The sequence below is a fragment of the Heterocephalus glaber genome, unplaced genomic scaffold (genome assembly GCF_053883595.1).
Source record: "Heterocephalus glaber isolate CG9 unplaced genomic scaffold, H.glaber_assembly_v1.0 deba00001472, whole genome shotgun sequence".
NCBI lineage: Eukaryota > Metazoa > Chordata > Mammalia > Rodentia > Bathyergidae > Heterocephalus > Heterocephalus glaber.
Genome location: NW_028258315.1, coordinates 90,851,207 through 90,869,200, shown reverse-complemented (window position 1 = coordinate 90,869,200; position 17,994 = coordinate 90,851,207). Strand labels below are relative to the sequence as shown.

Below are 17,994 nucleotides of genomic sequence, written 5' to 3'. Positions count from 1 at the left end.
GGATGAGTGAAGGGCTGATGTCCACTGCACGTGTGCTGGGTGTGGCCCCTGGCGAATCCCCTCAAGTGACAAGAGAGACACAGGCACAATGCATATGGCACAGGCAGGGCCACATTAGAGAAAAGGAAGGATGTTTGGTCTCCACTGCTCCGTGAGTACCCTGGAGGTGTAGTGGCCAGTCCTGACCAAGATCTGGATTGCCGCATAAACCTTGCGTCTGGGAGAGGAGCGGATCACCATGTTCTCTTTAGCTTCTGAGTTGCTCTTAGGTCTGCACAGATAAGGGCAGGTTTCTGCCTCAGCATAGTCTGTGGCCAGTCAGAACTGTCTGTCGCCCGCCTGCAGCAACAGAGTGACTTTGGAGGACACAACACACTCAGCCCAGGGACATGAGCTGCAGCGCTGCAGGTTCCGCCTGGTGCCGCTCACCTTTTCACTGGGGAAGGAAAGGTTCTACTCCGTTACTTCCTGTTGCCAGCTGTTTGTCCGGCCTCTGGCCCACGTCGGATGTCATGAGTCCAGATGCGAGGTGCCCATCTTCCCTCAGTTTTGCCCCCAAGAACCAGGAGTTCATGAGGGAGCACGCTAAGACCTTCGTACACCTCCTGTGTTCTAAGTTTTACGTCTTCTTGATGGGTTTTATAAACAGATCATCAGATTCTGTATGAGCTGAAGCCTTTTGTCATCTTCTGAGGCTGCCAAGAGAGGGCTTGGGAGAGTAGCAGTCAGTGAGAAGCTGCTGTGCGAGAGGTACTGACTGTCAGGGGAGAGGGGCTGAGTGGTCAGAGGCCACACGCTTGGATGGGGAATCTCGTGTTATTTAGCGAGAAATAAAAACAATAAAGGGTCAGAGTGTAGTAACTTCCCTGTCAGTGGGGGGAAATGATTAACAGTAGAATGAGCACCCCCGACCCAGCTATTAGGACACAACACATCCGCACTTTCTGTAGTGTCACAGAAGGCTGTGGCTCTGCGGTGGCTTCCTGCACCTGCATTTGATCACTGGTTCCCAGGCCTCGACACTTCAAAGTACCTCCTGTTCTGCTTTTCTTAATATGATACTAAGCGCACCCAGTGTTAAGCATGCCGGGCTCTTCTTTATGTAACGCAGGCCTGGTTTTTTATTTCCAAAACATGCTCTGACTTTTTGAGAAGAAACAGTTTGTAGACAGCCTGTCCCTGGGAACCAGAAGCCTCCCAGCGCTGTGTGCCACCCTTCCCTCAGCTGTGAGGGGGGCTTCCTGGGATGTGAGGACCAGGGGCACTGGGCTGGCACTGGCGGTGCCAGTCCCGGAAAGTATAAAATGTGCAGCAGGTACAAATGCACCCCAGGGCCCGAGTGTGGGGATGTTGTACATTAAAACGAGAAACAGGAAAAGCTGGATGACCAGAAGGTGCATATTCGTGGAGAGAAAAAGTCACTATGTGCCAAGCACTCCCTGGACTCAAGGCTCAGGGGTGGATATTGGTTTGATGGAAGTGGAGCACAGTAAGCAGTGCGGTCCCAGCCTGAGATGGCTTGTAGTATAGTGGACCTCAGAGACGAAGAGACGTAGGAGAGATGCAGCAGCATGATGGGGCTCAGCAACCTGCAGGGCTCAAACAGTTCTCATGAAGGAGCTGGGAGGGGCAGGTGGAGTTGAGGCAGGTGTGGGGTTAGGTTTGCAAAGGCATCCACAGGTGGGAAGGACCTGCTCATGTGTTTGAGAGATGGAGCGCAGTCCTCTTGGCCTGGAAGACTGAGAGCAGAAAGGAAGAGCAAGAATGGAGGTGGGAGAAAGCCTTTCTGCCAGGGCTTCTCCCGAGGACAGTGGGAGCCTCTGAACTTCCCCTTGGTCCTTCAGGACTTCTTGCTCTGTAGAACCTGCCTTGGCTTCCCTACACTGGGCCCTCACTACCATAGCCATGTGCTGTTCCTTGGAGATGCACACAGCATCTCCTTTACCGCCTGTCGGTGTCCATCAGACTGAGGGCTCTTTGCAGACAGGATCTTGTCATCCTGACACGTGGCACAGCCTCTGAAATACTTGCTGGCCTGGTGGGGGTGCTGCTGGTCTGTTTGCAGGGGCACACAAGTGAAAAGGCGCGGGGTGCCTGTGTTTTCCGGGGTGGCAGAGAAGTGAGTGGGTGACTGGGACCCTTGGAAGGAGGGCATGGACTTACTGTCCATCAGCTGGTGAGGATTTGGGGCAGCACACTGGGTTCTAGAGCAGGGCTGCCCTCTGTCTGCTCAGAGCTGTGGATGTGTGTGTGTGCATGTGTGTGCGTGCAGTGTGTGAGTGTGTGTGTGTTCATGCATGCACACGCACCCTCACATGCATACCCTCTCACACACAGGTGTCCCACTGCCCCTGTGTCCCTTTCCACCAGAGGACAGTATTGTTGCCTCCCCTTTGGCTTCCCCACCCCACCTGGTTGCCATGGGTGCTGTGAGGACTCAGATGTGTCCCTGTATGATCCGTGTGGTGTGATGTTTCATTCATCCCTGCTCATAAACATCTGCCCCCGCCTGCTCTGTCCAGGGGTATTTTAGTGACGCCTGGAACACGTTTGACTCCCTCATCGTAATCGGCAGCATTATAGACGTGGCCCTCAGCGAAGCAGACGTGAGTATGCACCTGTGTGGCCTGCGTCCTTTCTGCTCTGTCTGCACACTCTGCTCCCTGCCCTGCAGTGGCGTCACCTGGACAAGTCACAGATCCCGATGGCACTTGGCCTCAAACTAGGCATTCCTGAGGAAAGCTGGGGGAAGGGACCTCTTAGCACAGAACCTTAGCCCAGAGCCTTTGCAGACGTGAGTCATCTTTGAATGCTGCCTTTCTGGCAGCACTGACCTGAGGAACTAGTTAGTAGGCAAGGTAAGGCAGGGCATCTGATTGTTTGTATTTGCTGTATCAGAAGCAACACCCAAAGTAATGTATCTATGACATGCTTGTCTTAGGGCAGCTTTTCAAGTAGCCTGATGGCACGGTGCTCGAATGTTCCCCTTTGGTAACACTGTCCTTTCTTCTTTTTTCCTGTTGTGCTTCCTCTCCTCTGTGGCTTCTGAATGCTTCCCTAACAGCACTATTTCACTGATGCATGGAACACTTTTGATGCCTTAATTGTTGTCGGTAGCGTCGTTGATATTGCTATAACTGAAGTGAATGTAAGTAGCAAACTTTGTGTCCTATAATGTGATTGTTCTCATTAAGTCTGATGTAAAAGAGCTCAGAAGTCCCACCGATGACTATCTATGCCTTAGAAACCCAGACACAAAATCTTTTTAAAAGATGGACTATTTTTAGTCTCATCTCTTGCCCTGTGTCCACCCCCTTGCCCTGAAGAAGTGGGGAAGTAAACATAGAATTGCCATTTTCGAAGTGAAATTGTATTTTAACGATCATGGTAAAGTTTTAAGAGCTAGGGCTTAATTGTGTGAGTGTATGAACACTGTCCCTCTCTAGCTGTGTGACCTTTGCAGGTGACCTGACCGCTTTGTGCCTTGCTTTTCCAGCTGTAGAATGGAGTTAATAATGTGTGCCTCACGCCCACCCGACGGGGATTCTGGGAAGTGTAGGAGGGAGCCGTCAAGGCTGGGCCTAAGTGTATGGCAGCTGCCGCTGCTCAGGTCTTCCTCTGTCCTGCGGGTCTGAGTCTGGCTGGTGACACTGGTGAACATCCAGGCTGTAGCTCCTCAGAGGGTGGAGCCCCTGGGACCAGGGGAGGTGGTGTCAGTGTGTGTCAGGAGGAGGCATGCTGCTTTGTCACATGCGGTTGAGTCTTGATGAAGGAGCTCCTGTTCAGCAGCATGAACTCCACAAACATTCTGAGAACCCTTTCAGAATGCTGAGGCCTGTGAAGGAAGCACTCCTCCTACCCGCTCCTCTTGCCTGACCCAAGCTTGACCTAAGCCCTGAGGCGGCCAGAAAGGTCCCTGTCCACTGGTCTGGCCCACATCATAGCAGCTCTTCGTGGGTCCCCAGTGCCTGTGCCCTTCAAGGGGTTGAGCAGAGCATGGGAGGTTCACTGTGTGTCGTCGGCCTCTGCTCAGTGTCGCCAGTCTGGCCCTGCACCCACCCTGATGCTATGCCTGGCGGTATCTCAGTGGCTGAGACTGTTAGGTCCATCCTGGTACCCAGCACGTATCAGGTGATAGTGGAATCTCTTCCTGCCCCGTGATGGGGCCAGGCTGATCCTGAAATATGAATAGTAGGACAGAAACAGCCTGGCAGTCCTGAGACCTGCCCCGTTCCAGCCCACTTCAAACCTGACTTGTTAGATGAGGGCCTCAGTCCCCACAGAAGTCCAGCAGAGGGAGCGTTACCTGCCCTCTGTGCCTTGTGGGTGTATTGTAGGGATAAGATTATGTGACCACTGGCGCAAAGCCCTGCTGAAACCAAAGCATCAGGGAGGTGCAGCAGGGTTCTTGGGAGTGCAGATTTTCCACGAAGCAAGCGACATGGACTGTAAGATGTTATCTTGTCCACGAGGGTATGATTTAAGGCTCATCATGTGCAAATCCATACCGTGGCAGGATATGAAAGTAGTATTGTACTAGGCCCACATACACACACCCCCGAACCTCTTTAAGCCTAGACTTATGCAAATTCTACTTTATGTGAAATATTCCATAAGGCAGCTATAAAATTGCCATTCATGATATGTAAATGATGCTTGGTTATAAAATACTCTGGTACTGATGAGAGAACAGCAGGACCCTAACTCTCCCGAGTTAATGGCCAGACATCTGCCTGCCTGATTCACCACGTACATCGAGGAATACAGTACTTACATGAAAATCTAGTCAGAGATAGCTTGTGATGGAAATGAAGGTACGAAAGCTATCCTCCTCCCAGGTCTCCCTGGGGCACTCCACTCCGTACTTGAAGTACTGGGCAGCTGGAGGGTATAAGTTCTTAGTTCCTGGGTGGCCAAGGGTTGTTTACTAAATGGGCACCCCGCTTTCTCACGCTGCCCCACTGCTGGCTGGCGGGGTGACACTGGTGCACCCAGAGCAGCTCTCGGCTTCCTGGCTTCCTCACACGTGCTGAGTGCTAGCCCTGTGCCTCCTGCTGGCCCTGGCGCCTTCGGCCCGGCCTCCCTCGCCTGGCAGTGCGAGTTGTCCTGCGTCCCTGTGTATCAGGAAAGGACCAGGTCTGGGCGTGAGTTTCTAGCCAGAGCTGGGTATCTCTACGAGGCAGGCTTTCGTGGGGCCCACTCATGGCGTTCTGCTAACCCCTCAGCATCACACCCATGGGCATTCCCATGCTCTGCTTCCAGTCAGTGACCTCCCCGCTCACTTGTACCCTGAGACCAAACGCTCCTTAGCCATATCCTTGTCAGTTCCCTGCCTCGGGCCAGTAGGTAAAACACCTCCTGAGGAAACCTCAGTGTTTCTCTACTGGGCCCTGGGACGGAGGAAATGCTCAAGGCCCCCTGCTCGTTTATTCCATCTTCGAACACACGTTCACTGGGCATCTACCATGTGTAGGCCCTGGACTCAGCTCTGGGGAGACCCAAAGATAAGAAAAAAGAATGACTGGATATTCTCAGCCCCTGGGGATATAAATACATTAGAATGGGACTGTTGATTCCTGCACCCTCTCCTCTCCACACACGTGGAGCTCCCCGAGGGAGCGATGCATGTCACATCCTCCAAGGCCTTGTCCCCTGAGCTCCCAGGTCAGTTGAGCACGAGCACTCTTTGTCCCTTGTTGGCTTGTTTTAGCTGCCATACGATCTTTTGTTTTGTTTTGTTTTGCAATGTTTAACCTGCTGTGCTCTCTCCCCCAAACTCTGTTGACCTTTTTTTTTTTTTTTCTGTTGCCTAATTGATTTTCATGTTGGTTTCATTTTTAGAAAATTGTAGCGGCAAGTATATATAAACATATATACGGTGAAGTCGTTAAAGCAAAAGCACTCCTAGAGACTGTATACTTGTTTTCGGTCTCCCACATTTGGTGTTCACTGTTTTTCACAGGATGTGCTAAGGTCTGGTCATGGCCATCCAAATTGTTTCCCCTCCTGGTCATCCAGCTGGGTGGGGCCTGACCTCGGGCCTTCTGATCAGTCACCCTGGCTCTGTGACTTGCCAACAGTCTTCAAGAATGGACGATTTGGCCTGGAAATGAGAAATCAAGCTTGCATTTATTTTCTTTGCAAAAACATTTTGGATGGCCCTTGGCATCGTCCTGCGCGCCTGCTCACCCGCCCTCCCCGTCATGCTGTCCACCTCCTCACCCTGCTTGCTCTGGTTTGATGGCCCTCATGGCCTTGTCTCCTCCACGTTTGGCCAGAACATCACCAAGCTGCTAAAATACTGGCTGACGACTGGTCGGCTCACCTTTGCTCCCTCTTTGATGCCTGTTTGTTCCTGGAATGGTGAAATGACCCAGCAACTATTTTTCTGACCTGTGGATGGTTGTTGCTGACGTTTAGCCTTCATCCATTGTATTTATTGCCTAGGACGCAACGTACTTGTTTGGAAACCAGGGTTACCTTGTTACTACTTCTCAAAAAGCGCATAGAAGTCAGTAAGAGCTCACCCTCAGGACCCAAGAATTGTCCCTGCCTTCGGAGTCACCTGGGTTAGACCAGGCCACCGCAGCTTCACTCAGCTTCCTGTCCTGGACTCGGGGCCAGGTTCTTCAGGAACCTGACTCCGTGAGCAGCCTTTCCCAGAACCAGGCCCAAGAATGTGGCCTGCTGAAGGAGCTGCTGAGGCCGTCTCTTCCACACCCCAAGACGACAGTGGGGTTCTCCTTATTGGGAATGCATCACCTGGGCCTTTGAGGCCATTTTTGAAAAGCTGCATAGGAACCAAGTCCTTCCTTTATCTTGTGGCCCCTCGGGGTAACCAGGGGTGACCCCACAGTTGAGCAATGTGCCAGCTCACTGTGTTCCATGTACACCCTCCACCAGCTGCCTTCGTTCCCAAGCCTCCTCTGTGCCTTGTAAGGAACATGGCTATGGAGTCTCATCCCTGTCTCCAAGACCCGAACCCTCACGGCTCCACAAGGAGCCACTGCTAAGTGTAAGCCACTCCGAGCGGGCTTTTCTAGTGGCCCCACTCTGGTGATCACTTTGCTGGCATGAGAAGCCAGCTGAGTACTTGGCCTAGGCTTCCCATGAGCCTAACAGGACTGAAATTCTCAGCTCTAGGTGCACATTCGAATCATCTGAAAGCTTTTCGAATTTCTGGAGCGCCAGCACATTCCAAATCAGTTAGAATCCTTGAGGTGGGACCTGAGCATCAGATTTTGTTTAGGATCCCTAGGAGGCTTCATTGTGCAGCCCAGGAAGCGAGCTGCACTGCCCTTTTCATCAGGCTAAGTTTGGGCAAAACCATCTTCAGTTTGGAAGATATTTTGGCAACTTGCACTGTCCCCAGTGATGCCAGCGTCGTTGCCCCTCACAGCAGTCCTCCTGCCCACGGACGCGTGAGGGGAGGGCCGGTGTCACAGGCCACACTCGCATGCCTGCAGCCTGGTGTGCTGGTGGTTCTTTCCTTCTTTTCTTGCATGTCATGCTGCCTTGTGCCCGACAAATGCCATCTCCTCCTCCTCTTTGTTTTAATGAGAGAGTTTGAACTCCACAGTCCATGATTTGTCATACTTGAGAGATGCAGTTTTAAAAATGTACATTTTAAAAGTCAGTTTGGCTGCTGATCTCATATACCAGAAGGAAGGGGATCGTGAAGAGTGTCTTCCAGCTGGCTGGCCTCTTACGCTCTCGACGCTCCCACACCTGTTGTAGGCATCTCAGGAATCTCACTGTAGGCAGTCTGTCATCTGCGCACTGACCCCCACACAAAGGCAAACAGGCCTGAGCTCACAGACTCATACATGCGCTCAGCTGTGTGGGCAAGAGTTGAGTCTTGTGCTACATGGCTCTCAGGGAGAATGATGTGGGAGACAGTGGGGACTTTGGAAAACTAGTTCCTGGGCTTACATTTCAAAGACCATGACTTGTCCCTTTAAAGATATGTTGTTTCTTCTGAAGTGGGATAATGGAAGAGGAGAATAAAAATAGTGAACCTGGGCTCTGACAAGCCCATGGCAGAGTTCCCGTTCTGAGCACCCTCAGGGGAGCTGGGACCCCTTTATAACGACTGCGACCTGTTCTTCCTCAGTTCAGAGTCCTGTGGCTGAATCACAGTTGTCCTGGTGTGCTCAAGCCCCTTTATTTCTGTGAGTTTTATAGAATTTTGTTTGGTCTCAGGAGGCAGCTTTTGGTGACAGTCAGGCTTCAGAACAGGGCCTTTCCTGTCCCTCTGTCCCTGGGCGGGGGAGGTCATGTTGCAGACGTGGCGTATAGAAAATCCTTCTGGAAGCCTCTAGCCAGATGAGCCTCTTTCCTCTCTGACAGTCTCCAGGGAGACCGACTGCCTCAGGGGAGGTGACAGCACTGCAGGGAAAGCAAGGCTACCATGTCCCAGTTCGGGTTCACTTTACTGTTTAAAGATGCCTCCTGGTATTGGTGAGAGTTTGCCTCTGACGCCTTTGCATTCTTGGAGACACTTAACACCCAGCAGGTGCCATGCCAGGCACTGAGCAGAATGAGGCCAGGTCCCCTGCCCTCCGGGGAGCGGGTGAGGACGAGTGACCTCGGATGAGGCGAAACGGCTGGGGCTCAGGGGGAGCTGGTCCCACGCCATTTCCTCCCCATCCCCTTGCAGACCCGAGTCTCCTCAGGTCTCACGGGGTCTGAGCTGGAGGTCAGGCAGCGCAGGCTTTTGGAGAGGAGCCAGTCCGTCCTCCTTGCACTGACCTGTCTGCCAGGTCCTCAGCAGCCCCTTCACAGACAGCGTGGGAGAGGTCTGGTGTCATGGGAACACACGTGGTCCCCTGAGGTGTGTGGCCCACAGGTAGGGCGACTGCTGCCCTGCAGCTGAAATTCCGTCACTTGGGGTTAGGAGGATGGCCACAGAGCAGCGGGCTCCTCCATCTGAGCCTAGAGAAGCAGGGCACACACCGTGCGCCTGTCTTTAGGGACATCTAGGGTCTGCAGTAGTATCTTCCACCAGATGCCGACCGCCGGGACACTGTGTCCCCGGCTGTGAACTAGAAAGTAGTCGTGTGTCTGTACCCATGTCAGTGGTTGCCCACCCTTGAGTCCAGTTCCAGTTAGAGCCCTGGTGTTTTCTTAGGGAAGGAGCAGGCATATTGTCCAAAGACGCTCACCGCACATTTTTAGAAGGGGGGATGTTCTCCTGGACCCCTGCTTCCTCCCCCTTCATTAACACATTTTCAATCTTTGATTTCTTAAAGCCAACTGAAAGTGACAATGTCCCTGTCCCAACTGCTACACCTGGGGTAAGATCAGTAACTAGTCCCCAGGGGCTGGGCCTTTTCCTTGAGTTTTTTTTTGACCATGTCGAGTTTTCCACTGGTTTTTCTGTATTCTCCATGATTGTCCTTCCAGAGCAGTGTCTGCAGTGGTTTGCATTCATCATCAGTGTCCAGTACTCTTGACCAGCCCAGCGTTCTTCTCTAACACAGTAGAACACGTGGACATGCATGTGCTGTGTGGATGCAGTTTTCCAAGCCCTGTGTTGTTAGCATGTAATTTTTCCTTTCATATCATGCTTTTTAAGGTGAAAAGGCCCTAGGCACACATCTTCAGTTTTTACCTCTGTCACCTTTGCATCTGTTGCTGTTTTTCTGAAAGTGTTGCATGTCCTACTTTCCACTGGGTTTGACCTCTCCATGATAACCCTTCAGAACTCTGAAGAGAGCAATAGAATCTCCATCACCTTTTTCCGTCTTTTCCGAGTGATGCGACTGGTGAAGCTTCTCAGCAGGGGGGAAGGCATCCGGACATTGCTGTGGACTTTTATTAAGTCCTTCCAGGTAAGAGTCACGCCCAAGCCTCTCTCTGTCTTGGAAGATCACGTGTAGGTCAGTGATTGTTCCACAAAAAGTTTTAAACATTTGGTAATGTGGGAAGCAAATGCAGACACAGGTGCGGAGGGCAAAGCCTAACGCTGAGCATGTAGGACTTCAGTTCAGCTGTGGAGATGGTGCTGCCGGGCCAGGCCAGGCTATTCTAACAAGTCCATGGGTGCACAAGTCTGGAGGTGCACGAGTCAGGCAGCCTGCAGGCCACTGACTTTCTGATGAACTTTCTCAAGTGAGCGGAGAAGGGGGATGCTTTAAGTATGTGTGCTTGGAGTTAAGCCTGACACCTGGACATCCTGGCTGTGTGCCTTCCATGAGGGTATGTTTGATTCACAGAGTGAGGGAGAAAAGCCCCTGAGGAACACTGGACTAAAGGGCTTGGGTCTGGTCAGAGGCGCACACTTGCATTGAGTGTTCCTGCTGACAGCCCAGGCTCCATCTCTTCCCTGGCCCACCCCTCGGCCATGTGGTCCTTTGAATAGATACTCATTTCAAGAAAGGTGTGTTAAGCTGGGTTTGGTGGTGCACACCTGTAATCCCAGCACTTGGGAAGCCAGGCAGGAGGATGGCCATGAGTTCAAGGCCAGCCTGGGCTACACGGTGAGTTCATGGCCACCCTGAAGTACATAGTGGACCTTGTCTCAAAAGTGACAAAAGAAAAAGAAAGAAAGGTGTTTTGCAATGGCCAGAAAGTGGTTCTTGACTCTGACTCAGTAATTCTACTCCTAAGACTTCACCCTAAGGGAGTACTTCAGCAGAAGCAAAGTGATGCCGCGCGCGTAAGGATGTGGCTCCACAACGTGACCTACAGCACCTCCCTCACACCCTTCCAGTCATGCCCATGGGATAAAGTGGAAGCAGTCTGAATGTCCAGTGTTGGGGAATGATTTAATCAGTTATAATTTCACAGAGGATTCTAACAGCAGATTTGCAAAGCAGTGGTAGAGGCTGGTGTGTCCGTGGTGGAAACGTGCGGGATTAGCATGGATTAGCATGCAGTGTTGATGCCCTCTTGTCCTCCCTGGGGTGTGGTAGCGCCAGGCCTCATGCGGGTGGGTGGGTGCTCAGGACGGAAGTGCTTGTGCTGGGCTGGGGTTGAGTCTGCCCTGTAACAAGCAGGAAGCAGTGTGTGGCTGCCACGTGGCCGTCTCCCTGTGCCGAGCGGGTGCAGGGACAGACGCCTGGCTGAGCCCAGGGCTTGCTCTCTTGCAGGCACTCCCGTATGTCGCCCTCCTCATTGCCATGCTGTTCTTCATCTACGCCGTCATCGGCATGCAGGTAGGCGCTGGCCGCCTTGCCCTCGGGGGCTCTGTGCAAGGTAGCCCCCAGTCTGTGGCAAGATGTACATTAGCCAGGTAAAGCAGAAAGTCAACATCGTGATTTTTTTAGCCAAATGCCTTGGCTGCTGAAGAGACAGGGGGGTGAAGGAGATGCGGCCCTCAGGCGGGAGCTCCTGAGGAGAGAGGCTGCCCCAGATGAGAGCAGGCACCCGAGAACGTGGAAAGCTTACGGGTGGCACCCTCTCCCCACCTGAGGCCACGGGAAAGGCCCACAGTCGATTTCAGGGGTGGTAGGGACAGAAGAGGAGCAGAACAAAAGGAGAGGAAGTGCCGTACTCCCGGAAGCCATAGCCATCGTCGCGTGGGTGTTGTATTTCCTGCGCTGGTGATACTGGAAAATACTAATGCAAGGACTTGTTGCTAGTCTGAAGAATTAGGCCTTAATCCCCAGAGGTGGGATTCTCCCTGGAAACAGAGAATGTCAGGGACCACAGTACTACCTCAGCAGCTCTCCTTTCCAGAGAGACTTAGAGCTAGGTTCTTCTGTGGCCCTGCTCTGGGGGCTGAGGGGCTGCAGCATGATTCCCAGTCCCCTCGAGGTCATTCACAGCTGGGTCCTAACCCCGTGTGGACAGCTGGGCCGGGGTGGTGAGCATCCGTGGATAGAGCACCCTGGAGAGCAGAGTGTAGTTCCTGACTTCAGTGCGGGCACCTGTGGACTCTCCTCTTGTGCAGATGTGTCTTTCTGATAAGCAAGGGGCTTGAGTGAGAAAGGTAAAGTGAGATTCGTGGGCAAAGAGATGCTTGTACTTATTTATTTATTTATTTTTTGGTACCGGGGATAGAACTCTGGTCCTTGCACTTGTGAGGCAGGCGGCAACACCACTGAGCTAAATCCCCGGCCCGATTGTACTTATTTTAATCTTGAAGCCCTAGAAGTTCTTGCAAGTCTCTTAGAATCTTACCAGAAGCTATGAAACCAGAGTCATCACGCTCAGGCTCCTACAGTCGAGCAGCATGTGATGCTGTATATAACATATTCTCACATGAAAAAGAGGCATCCCAGAGTCCTGCGAACTGCATTGCATGGTTGCACACCTCACCCTAGATTCTCCCAGCAGGCACCTGCCGGCATCAGGCTTTTTTGCAGTGTCAGTCTGCTTCCTCAGCCCCAGGAGGACATCTCTTTCCTCACTTCCCACTTCTCCAGGGGCGGAGCTCCCTCTCCTCCCGGAGACTCATGGGCCCCCACCCTTGTCTCCAACTCCATTTCTCATCCATCTGCCTGGCCTGCGGCTCATCTTTTCATTCCCCAGGACGCCTGTGCTGAGTCGCCTCTGCTCCTCTGCAGGTGGCATTCCCACTGCCTGCAGCGCTCCCTGGCTTCCTTGTCACCTGATTTCCCTTCTTGCTTCAGTTCTAGACATAGATGTCCCATGCCCTGGAGGTTGATCCCCAGCCCCCTAGCTCCATTCGGTGGGTGAGCTGTTCCCTACTCCCCGTGCGTCTGGACCTCCCACTGCCCACCATGTGAGGCTGTCATTGCCTGGTTAGCTTTATGGTCCTGCTCCAGAGTAAGGACTCCTTGAAAGTGAGAATCTGCCTGCCTGGAGCTCCCTGTTCCTGGCAGTTAACCTAGCACCTGGCACATGGCTGTTCCCAGTAGATCTTTATCGAATAAAGTGTCACATATCCTGAGAAAAGCCCTAGTTAGTGCTGATCACACCTGAGTTACTTCTGAACTCACAAGAGCATTTTTTTTTTTGTACGACTGTGTTAGTCAGCTTTCTATCACTGTACTAACATGCCTGAGATAATCAACTCTTAAAGAGGACAAGTTTCCTTTGGCTCACAGTATTGGGGGTTCTAATCCATGACTGATCATCCCTGTTGTTTTGAGCCTAAGGCAGCACATCGTAGCATGTGAATGTGAGAGAGTAAGATTACTCATCTCATGGCCAGGAAGCAAAAGAAAAAGAGGAGGGGCCAGGATGCCACCATTCCCTTTGAGGGTACATTCCCAGTGACCAGAGGGCCTCCCACTGGGACCTCTTAATGGTTCCACCACCCTGGGACCAAGCCTTTAACACATGGGATTTGGGGGACATTCAAGATCCACACTGCAGCAATGACAAAAGCTGTTCTCTTTTTCCTAATAACTTTTCCACCTAGATGTTTGGGAAAGTTGCCATGAGAGATAATAACCAGATCAACAGGAACAACAACTTCCAGACGTTTCCCCAGGCAGTGCTGCTGCTCTTCAGGTGACTGAGTCTGTGTGGGTGGTGCTCTGGGGCAGGTGGTAGATACCCGCCCCCCCTCGGCCAGGGTGACCGGGGACATGTGTATCAAAGCAGTGTGCCTTTTCCGGTTGTCACGATGGCTTGTTTTGTAGCCTTAGACTGAGACCTAGAATTTGGTCACAGAGGAGCTTTGCTGGATTTTTAAAATTGCTGGAGTCGTCCAGATTGTGGCTGCTTAAGGTTTATCCATGTGGGAGTTAGTGAGATAGTGTGCTACTTAAACCGCTAGGGAAGTTATAAAATGACTGTTTATGCGTGGAAGCTTGTACCAAAACACAAGCAGGAGAAGGGAAATTTCGCAGAAGCATAGAAGCCTTTTGCACAGCCAGTAGGGAGTACCCTAAAATGTATAGTTCCAAATTTTATGGGATTATTTTCAACCTCAGCTAATTAACTTTGTAAACAAGCTGGCTCATAGTGAGAGAGCTGTCTAGAAATTATGCAAGTAATTTCTAATGCTTCAGGGGCTGGGTAATGGGTCATTTGCAGGTTAGATGGTTTCCAGCTATTTGCTTTGAATAAAAATAAGTAGGAGTAATTATCAAAATATTATAATATGAACGTTTGAAGTAGAAAAGACAGAAAAACATCTGTTTATACAAAAAAAGTTGTTGTGCTTGCATCAAATGATTGTTGAAAATCAGAGAACATTTTAGGAGGCTCTCAAGTGACTGAGGTAAGTTGCACTAGAAAGTAAGTAGGAATTTCAGATTTTCACTAATCCCTATTGGCTTCTGGCCACATTGCTTAGTTTTTGCTCTGATTCCAAGTTTTCCTCCCAGAGGTCTAACCCTTAAATCCCTTCCTCCTTCACGAAAGCCTTGTCTTTTTTTTTTTTTTGGTACCGGGGATCAAACTTGGGTCCTTGCGCTTGCACAGCAAATGGCGAAACCACTGAGCTAAACCCCCGGCTCTCTCTTTTCTTGATCTGCACAGGTGTGCTACTGGCGAGGCTTGGCAGGAGATCATGCTGGCCTGCCTCCCAGGAAAGCTATGTGATCCCGAGTCAGACTACAACCCCGGAGAGGAGTACACATGCGGCAGCAGCTTTGCCATCGTCTATTTCATCAGCTTTTACATGCTCTGTGCGTTTCTGGTAAGCAGGCCACAGCTCGCTTCTTCGTTTACAGAGCCTGTGTAGCTTTGGAGTTTTGGACCAGTGATGTTCCCTTTTCAGGTTGCTCTGGGTAGCAAATGCATCTGGATCTCACTTGGCAGTGCAGATCTCATTCAGCCAGATGTATGTCACTGCCACCTTGTCATGAGCAGGGGCTGGGGCTAATCTCCTGGGGAAACTATCAACCTCCCAGCTTCTTAGGGCTGCTGGTTCCTTTTTAAATTTCAAGGCCACTGCACTGCACATGGTGTTAAGTGACTTAAGAGTGTGAGTTATCTGATAGCAGTGAAATTATAAGATTGCAGTGTGTTCCAGAAGGCCAGCTAATGCATCTGCCCACTCCCTCCCAAGACTATACCAAGCCATCTTGGAAAGCAAGAAGCCTGCCCTCTTATTAAGTGTTCTCCCAGAGGAATGTTTTTACAACCCCACTTGGAGATGGGTGAGTTCAAATATCTCGTGGCTAGCCAGGTATGGTGGCACATGCCTATAATCTCAGCACTCTGGGAGGCAGAGGCAGGAGGATCGAAAGTTTGAGCCCAGACCCTGTCTGAAGATAAATAAAGGGCTGGGAAAATAGCTCAGTATGAAGGCCCTGCATTCAACCTCCAGTATTGCTAAAAAAGGAAAAAGAAAAAAAAAACCCTCAAAAAACTCATATCTGTGTTATTAGGAGGCATATAATAGTGTTTAACCAATTCACTCCTCCACAGCTAAAGCTCTCTCTGATTTGCTTTTTCAGATCATCAATCTGTTTGTGGCTGTCATCATGGACAATTTTGACTATCTGACCCGGGACTGGTCTATTTTAGGGCCTCACCACTTAGATGAATTCAAAAGAATATGGTCAGAATATGACCCTGAGGCAAAGTAAGTTGAGAAAGAGCCCACCTGGCTCACGCGGGCTGTGCTGGAATGTCAGCCGTGATTGTTATGGAGGGCAAGGTGGACTGAAGGCTCAGGCCAGGGCCAGCCACGCTGTTCCTGGACTTCAGGCTATGCTTTGCTTTCAGGGGAAGGATAAAACACCTCGACGTGGTCACACTGCTCCGGCGCATCCAGCCTCCTCTGGGATTTGGGAAATTATGCCCACACCGAGTAGCGTGTAAGGTGAGCATCTTATCTTGTGTCTCAGCCTCTCCAGCAGGGGCTCGTCGACAAACACGGAGTGACACCTGGCCAGGCCTTCTGGGAGGTGTTGTGGGTAGGAGGTGAATAGTGCATGGTTCCAGCCCTTGAGGGACGCTCAGATCTGTCACTCTTAGGGAACCCTGTCAAGAGCAGTGAGAGGATGAAAGGCCCTCTGCAGTTTGTCCCTGGCTTGGCAGTGGGGAGGGTGACTTTTGAGTTGAGTCCAGAAGAAATGTAGGAGTCTCGCAGAGGCAGGAAGGACACTGCAGAAAGGGAGCACAGAGAGCCCAGACAGGGCAGGAGAATGGACATCAGAGAGGCCATTGGAAGTTATTGTGTCACCATTTGGCCAGAATGCAAGAGGAAGTGGCAGAAGGCCCCAGGCATAAGCTGAGTCTTGCTGTGCGGAGTGATCTGTACCATGCTGAGTCCCACAGACAACAGGGAGAGATGTAAACATCAAATTTCCCTTCTAGAGAGCTGAATCTGATGGTGCGGAGAAGTGGCCTGCAGGATGGGGCCCACCAGGACCTCCAGCATGAGGCCAGTGGGGGCAGGGAGAGTGGAGCCAGCAGCTTGCAGATGTGCTGAGGAAGTGGAATGGGGAAGCCCTGGTGCCTGCTGGGGAAAGGACAGTGTGGAAGGAGCCTGTTTCCCAGCGTGGTTACTGGTGGATGTGAGGCCCTGCACAGAGCTCCCTGCTGCAGAGCTTCGTGGCCACTGCTGGCCGCCTTTCCCGGGCACTAGGCCTGGATACCAATCTCCGGTCTCATTTCTGTCATTTCCACATGGGACCGTGCTCTCTGGAACTCTAGTCAAGATTTGTCTTCCTCCCAGAGAGCTCCCAGGGAACCACCTTAAGATTACCCGCTGAAATTCTTCCTTCCAGCAGGTCACCCATTGTGATTGTTGCTGGTCTCTGCTCCCTGTGGATGTGCAGCGATCCTGGGGTCAGGGGTTTTACCCCTCGGGGTGCTGGGCCAGCTCTAGACAGAAACAGATAACAGAGCACTGTGTACGTTGTATTTCATGCTTTCAGAGAAGTCTCTGAACTGTACTCTCGCACCTGCCCTCAGAGTCCAGGGAGGCACACTGGCAGGTCCTCAGGCTCCTTGCTTCTCCTCAGGCAGGACTCTAGATGTAGGGCCAGAAAATAAGCCATGGAAGTTGACTTTCTTGTTACGAATTACCCTGCACCAGGCCCTTTTCTGCTTTCCAAGAGCAGCGGAGGTTCTGTTCGTAGGTGTTGTCTTGTGCTTGGTTTCTAGGTCCTTTTATATAAAGGATCTAAGTGTGCTCAAGGTATAGAGTTATTCATTTCGCTGGCTCGAGAACTTGCCGGAAAAATGAGTAAGTCTCAGGTGTCCTGGCCGTCTGCATCAATTTTGGAAACAGGGAGAGTTGACAGTAGGACTAGAAAGTTAGATGGAATTGGCCGTGCAAATATAAAAGATTCTAGTCCTTACATAGGGAGGAGAAAAATTTCTTTTGGGATACACTGTAGTCAAACATTTTTTAATATTTAAATTTAAAAATACTTAAAATGTTACCATTTATTTGGCACTTAGCATGTGCCAAGCACAAAAATCTTAGTACCGGCGATTTCCTTTCATTCCCAAGAGGCTCGCCAGCGTGAACACATCATCTGCACTTAGGATTCTTTGCCAGGGCAGCTGACCACCCCTTCCTCCTGCATTCTTTCTTTAAAAAGCCTCACTTTGTCCTGGGCAAGGAGACTGGGCCCAGAGAGGATGGCCCACACCCGAGGGCCTCAGCTCTCCTTACTGCTTGGTGTTGCGGGGATCTAAAGAGATACGAGACATGGGGAATGTCGATCCTGCTCTGAAAGGCCAAGGCTTTGGAGAAGCCCTGTAGACTTGTACAAAATACTACCTGGTAGTGAAAGATACTCCCTGGCTGGGATTAATGCTGACACTCTTGGTTGAGAACCTAAGGCCCAGGCTCTGGCCTGGCCCATGTACCTGTTAATCATTTAACCCTCCTACGAGCGTTAAGGATGTACCTGGGATGGAGTCTGACCCCGAGCCATGGGAGAGCTAGTAATGAGGAAAGGAAGAAGGTTGCCTAAATGATGAGTTTCTGTTGTTTAGCAAACAACACAGAATCCATGTGTCGGGATTTACATTTCATGAGGGCTTTGATATTTGCCATCCCATACCCCTCACAGAGGATAAACTGTACTGGTCAGGATTAGAGGCAATGAATAGGGTATGTCTACATGTCAAATTATAACTGTATGCCATCATACAGAGACACGCATG

At 51.2% G+C, this 17,994-nt stretch overlaps 1 protein-coding gene across 12 annotated transcripts in view; it reads left to right on the top strand.

The window, feature by feature from the left end:
- Positions 1-17,994, top strand: part of Cacna1d (calcium voltage-gated channel subunit alpha1 D) — a 342,473-nt gene that overhangs the window by 294,739 nt on the left and 29,740 nt on the right. For 4 of the 12 annotated variants that reach the window (XM_021244012.2, XM_021244011.2, XM_021244013.2 and 1 more), the window contains 7 exons: positions 2,523-2,606; positions 9,705-9,833; positions 11,094-11,159; positions 13,334-13,425; positions 14,401-14,560; positions 15,324-15,451; positions 15,595-15,691. In XM_021244012.2, the coding sequence (XP_021099671.1) occupies positions 2,523-2,606; positions 9,705-9,833; positions 11,094-11,159; positions 13,334-13,425; positions 14,401-14,560; positions 15,324-15,451; positions 15,595-15,691 (756 nt within the window). Of the gene's footprint in view, positions 1-2,522; positions 2,607-3,064; positions 3,149-9,251; positions 9,297-9,704; positions 9,834-11,093; positions 11,160-13,333; positions 13,426-14,400; positions 14,561-15,323; positions 15,452-15,594; positions 15,692-17,994 lie in introns of all 12 variants that reach the window. The other 8 variants (XM_087181505.1, XM_087181507.1, XM_021244005.2 and 5 more) reach the window with 3 other exon arrangements.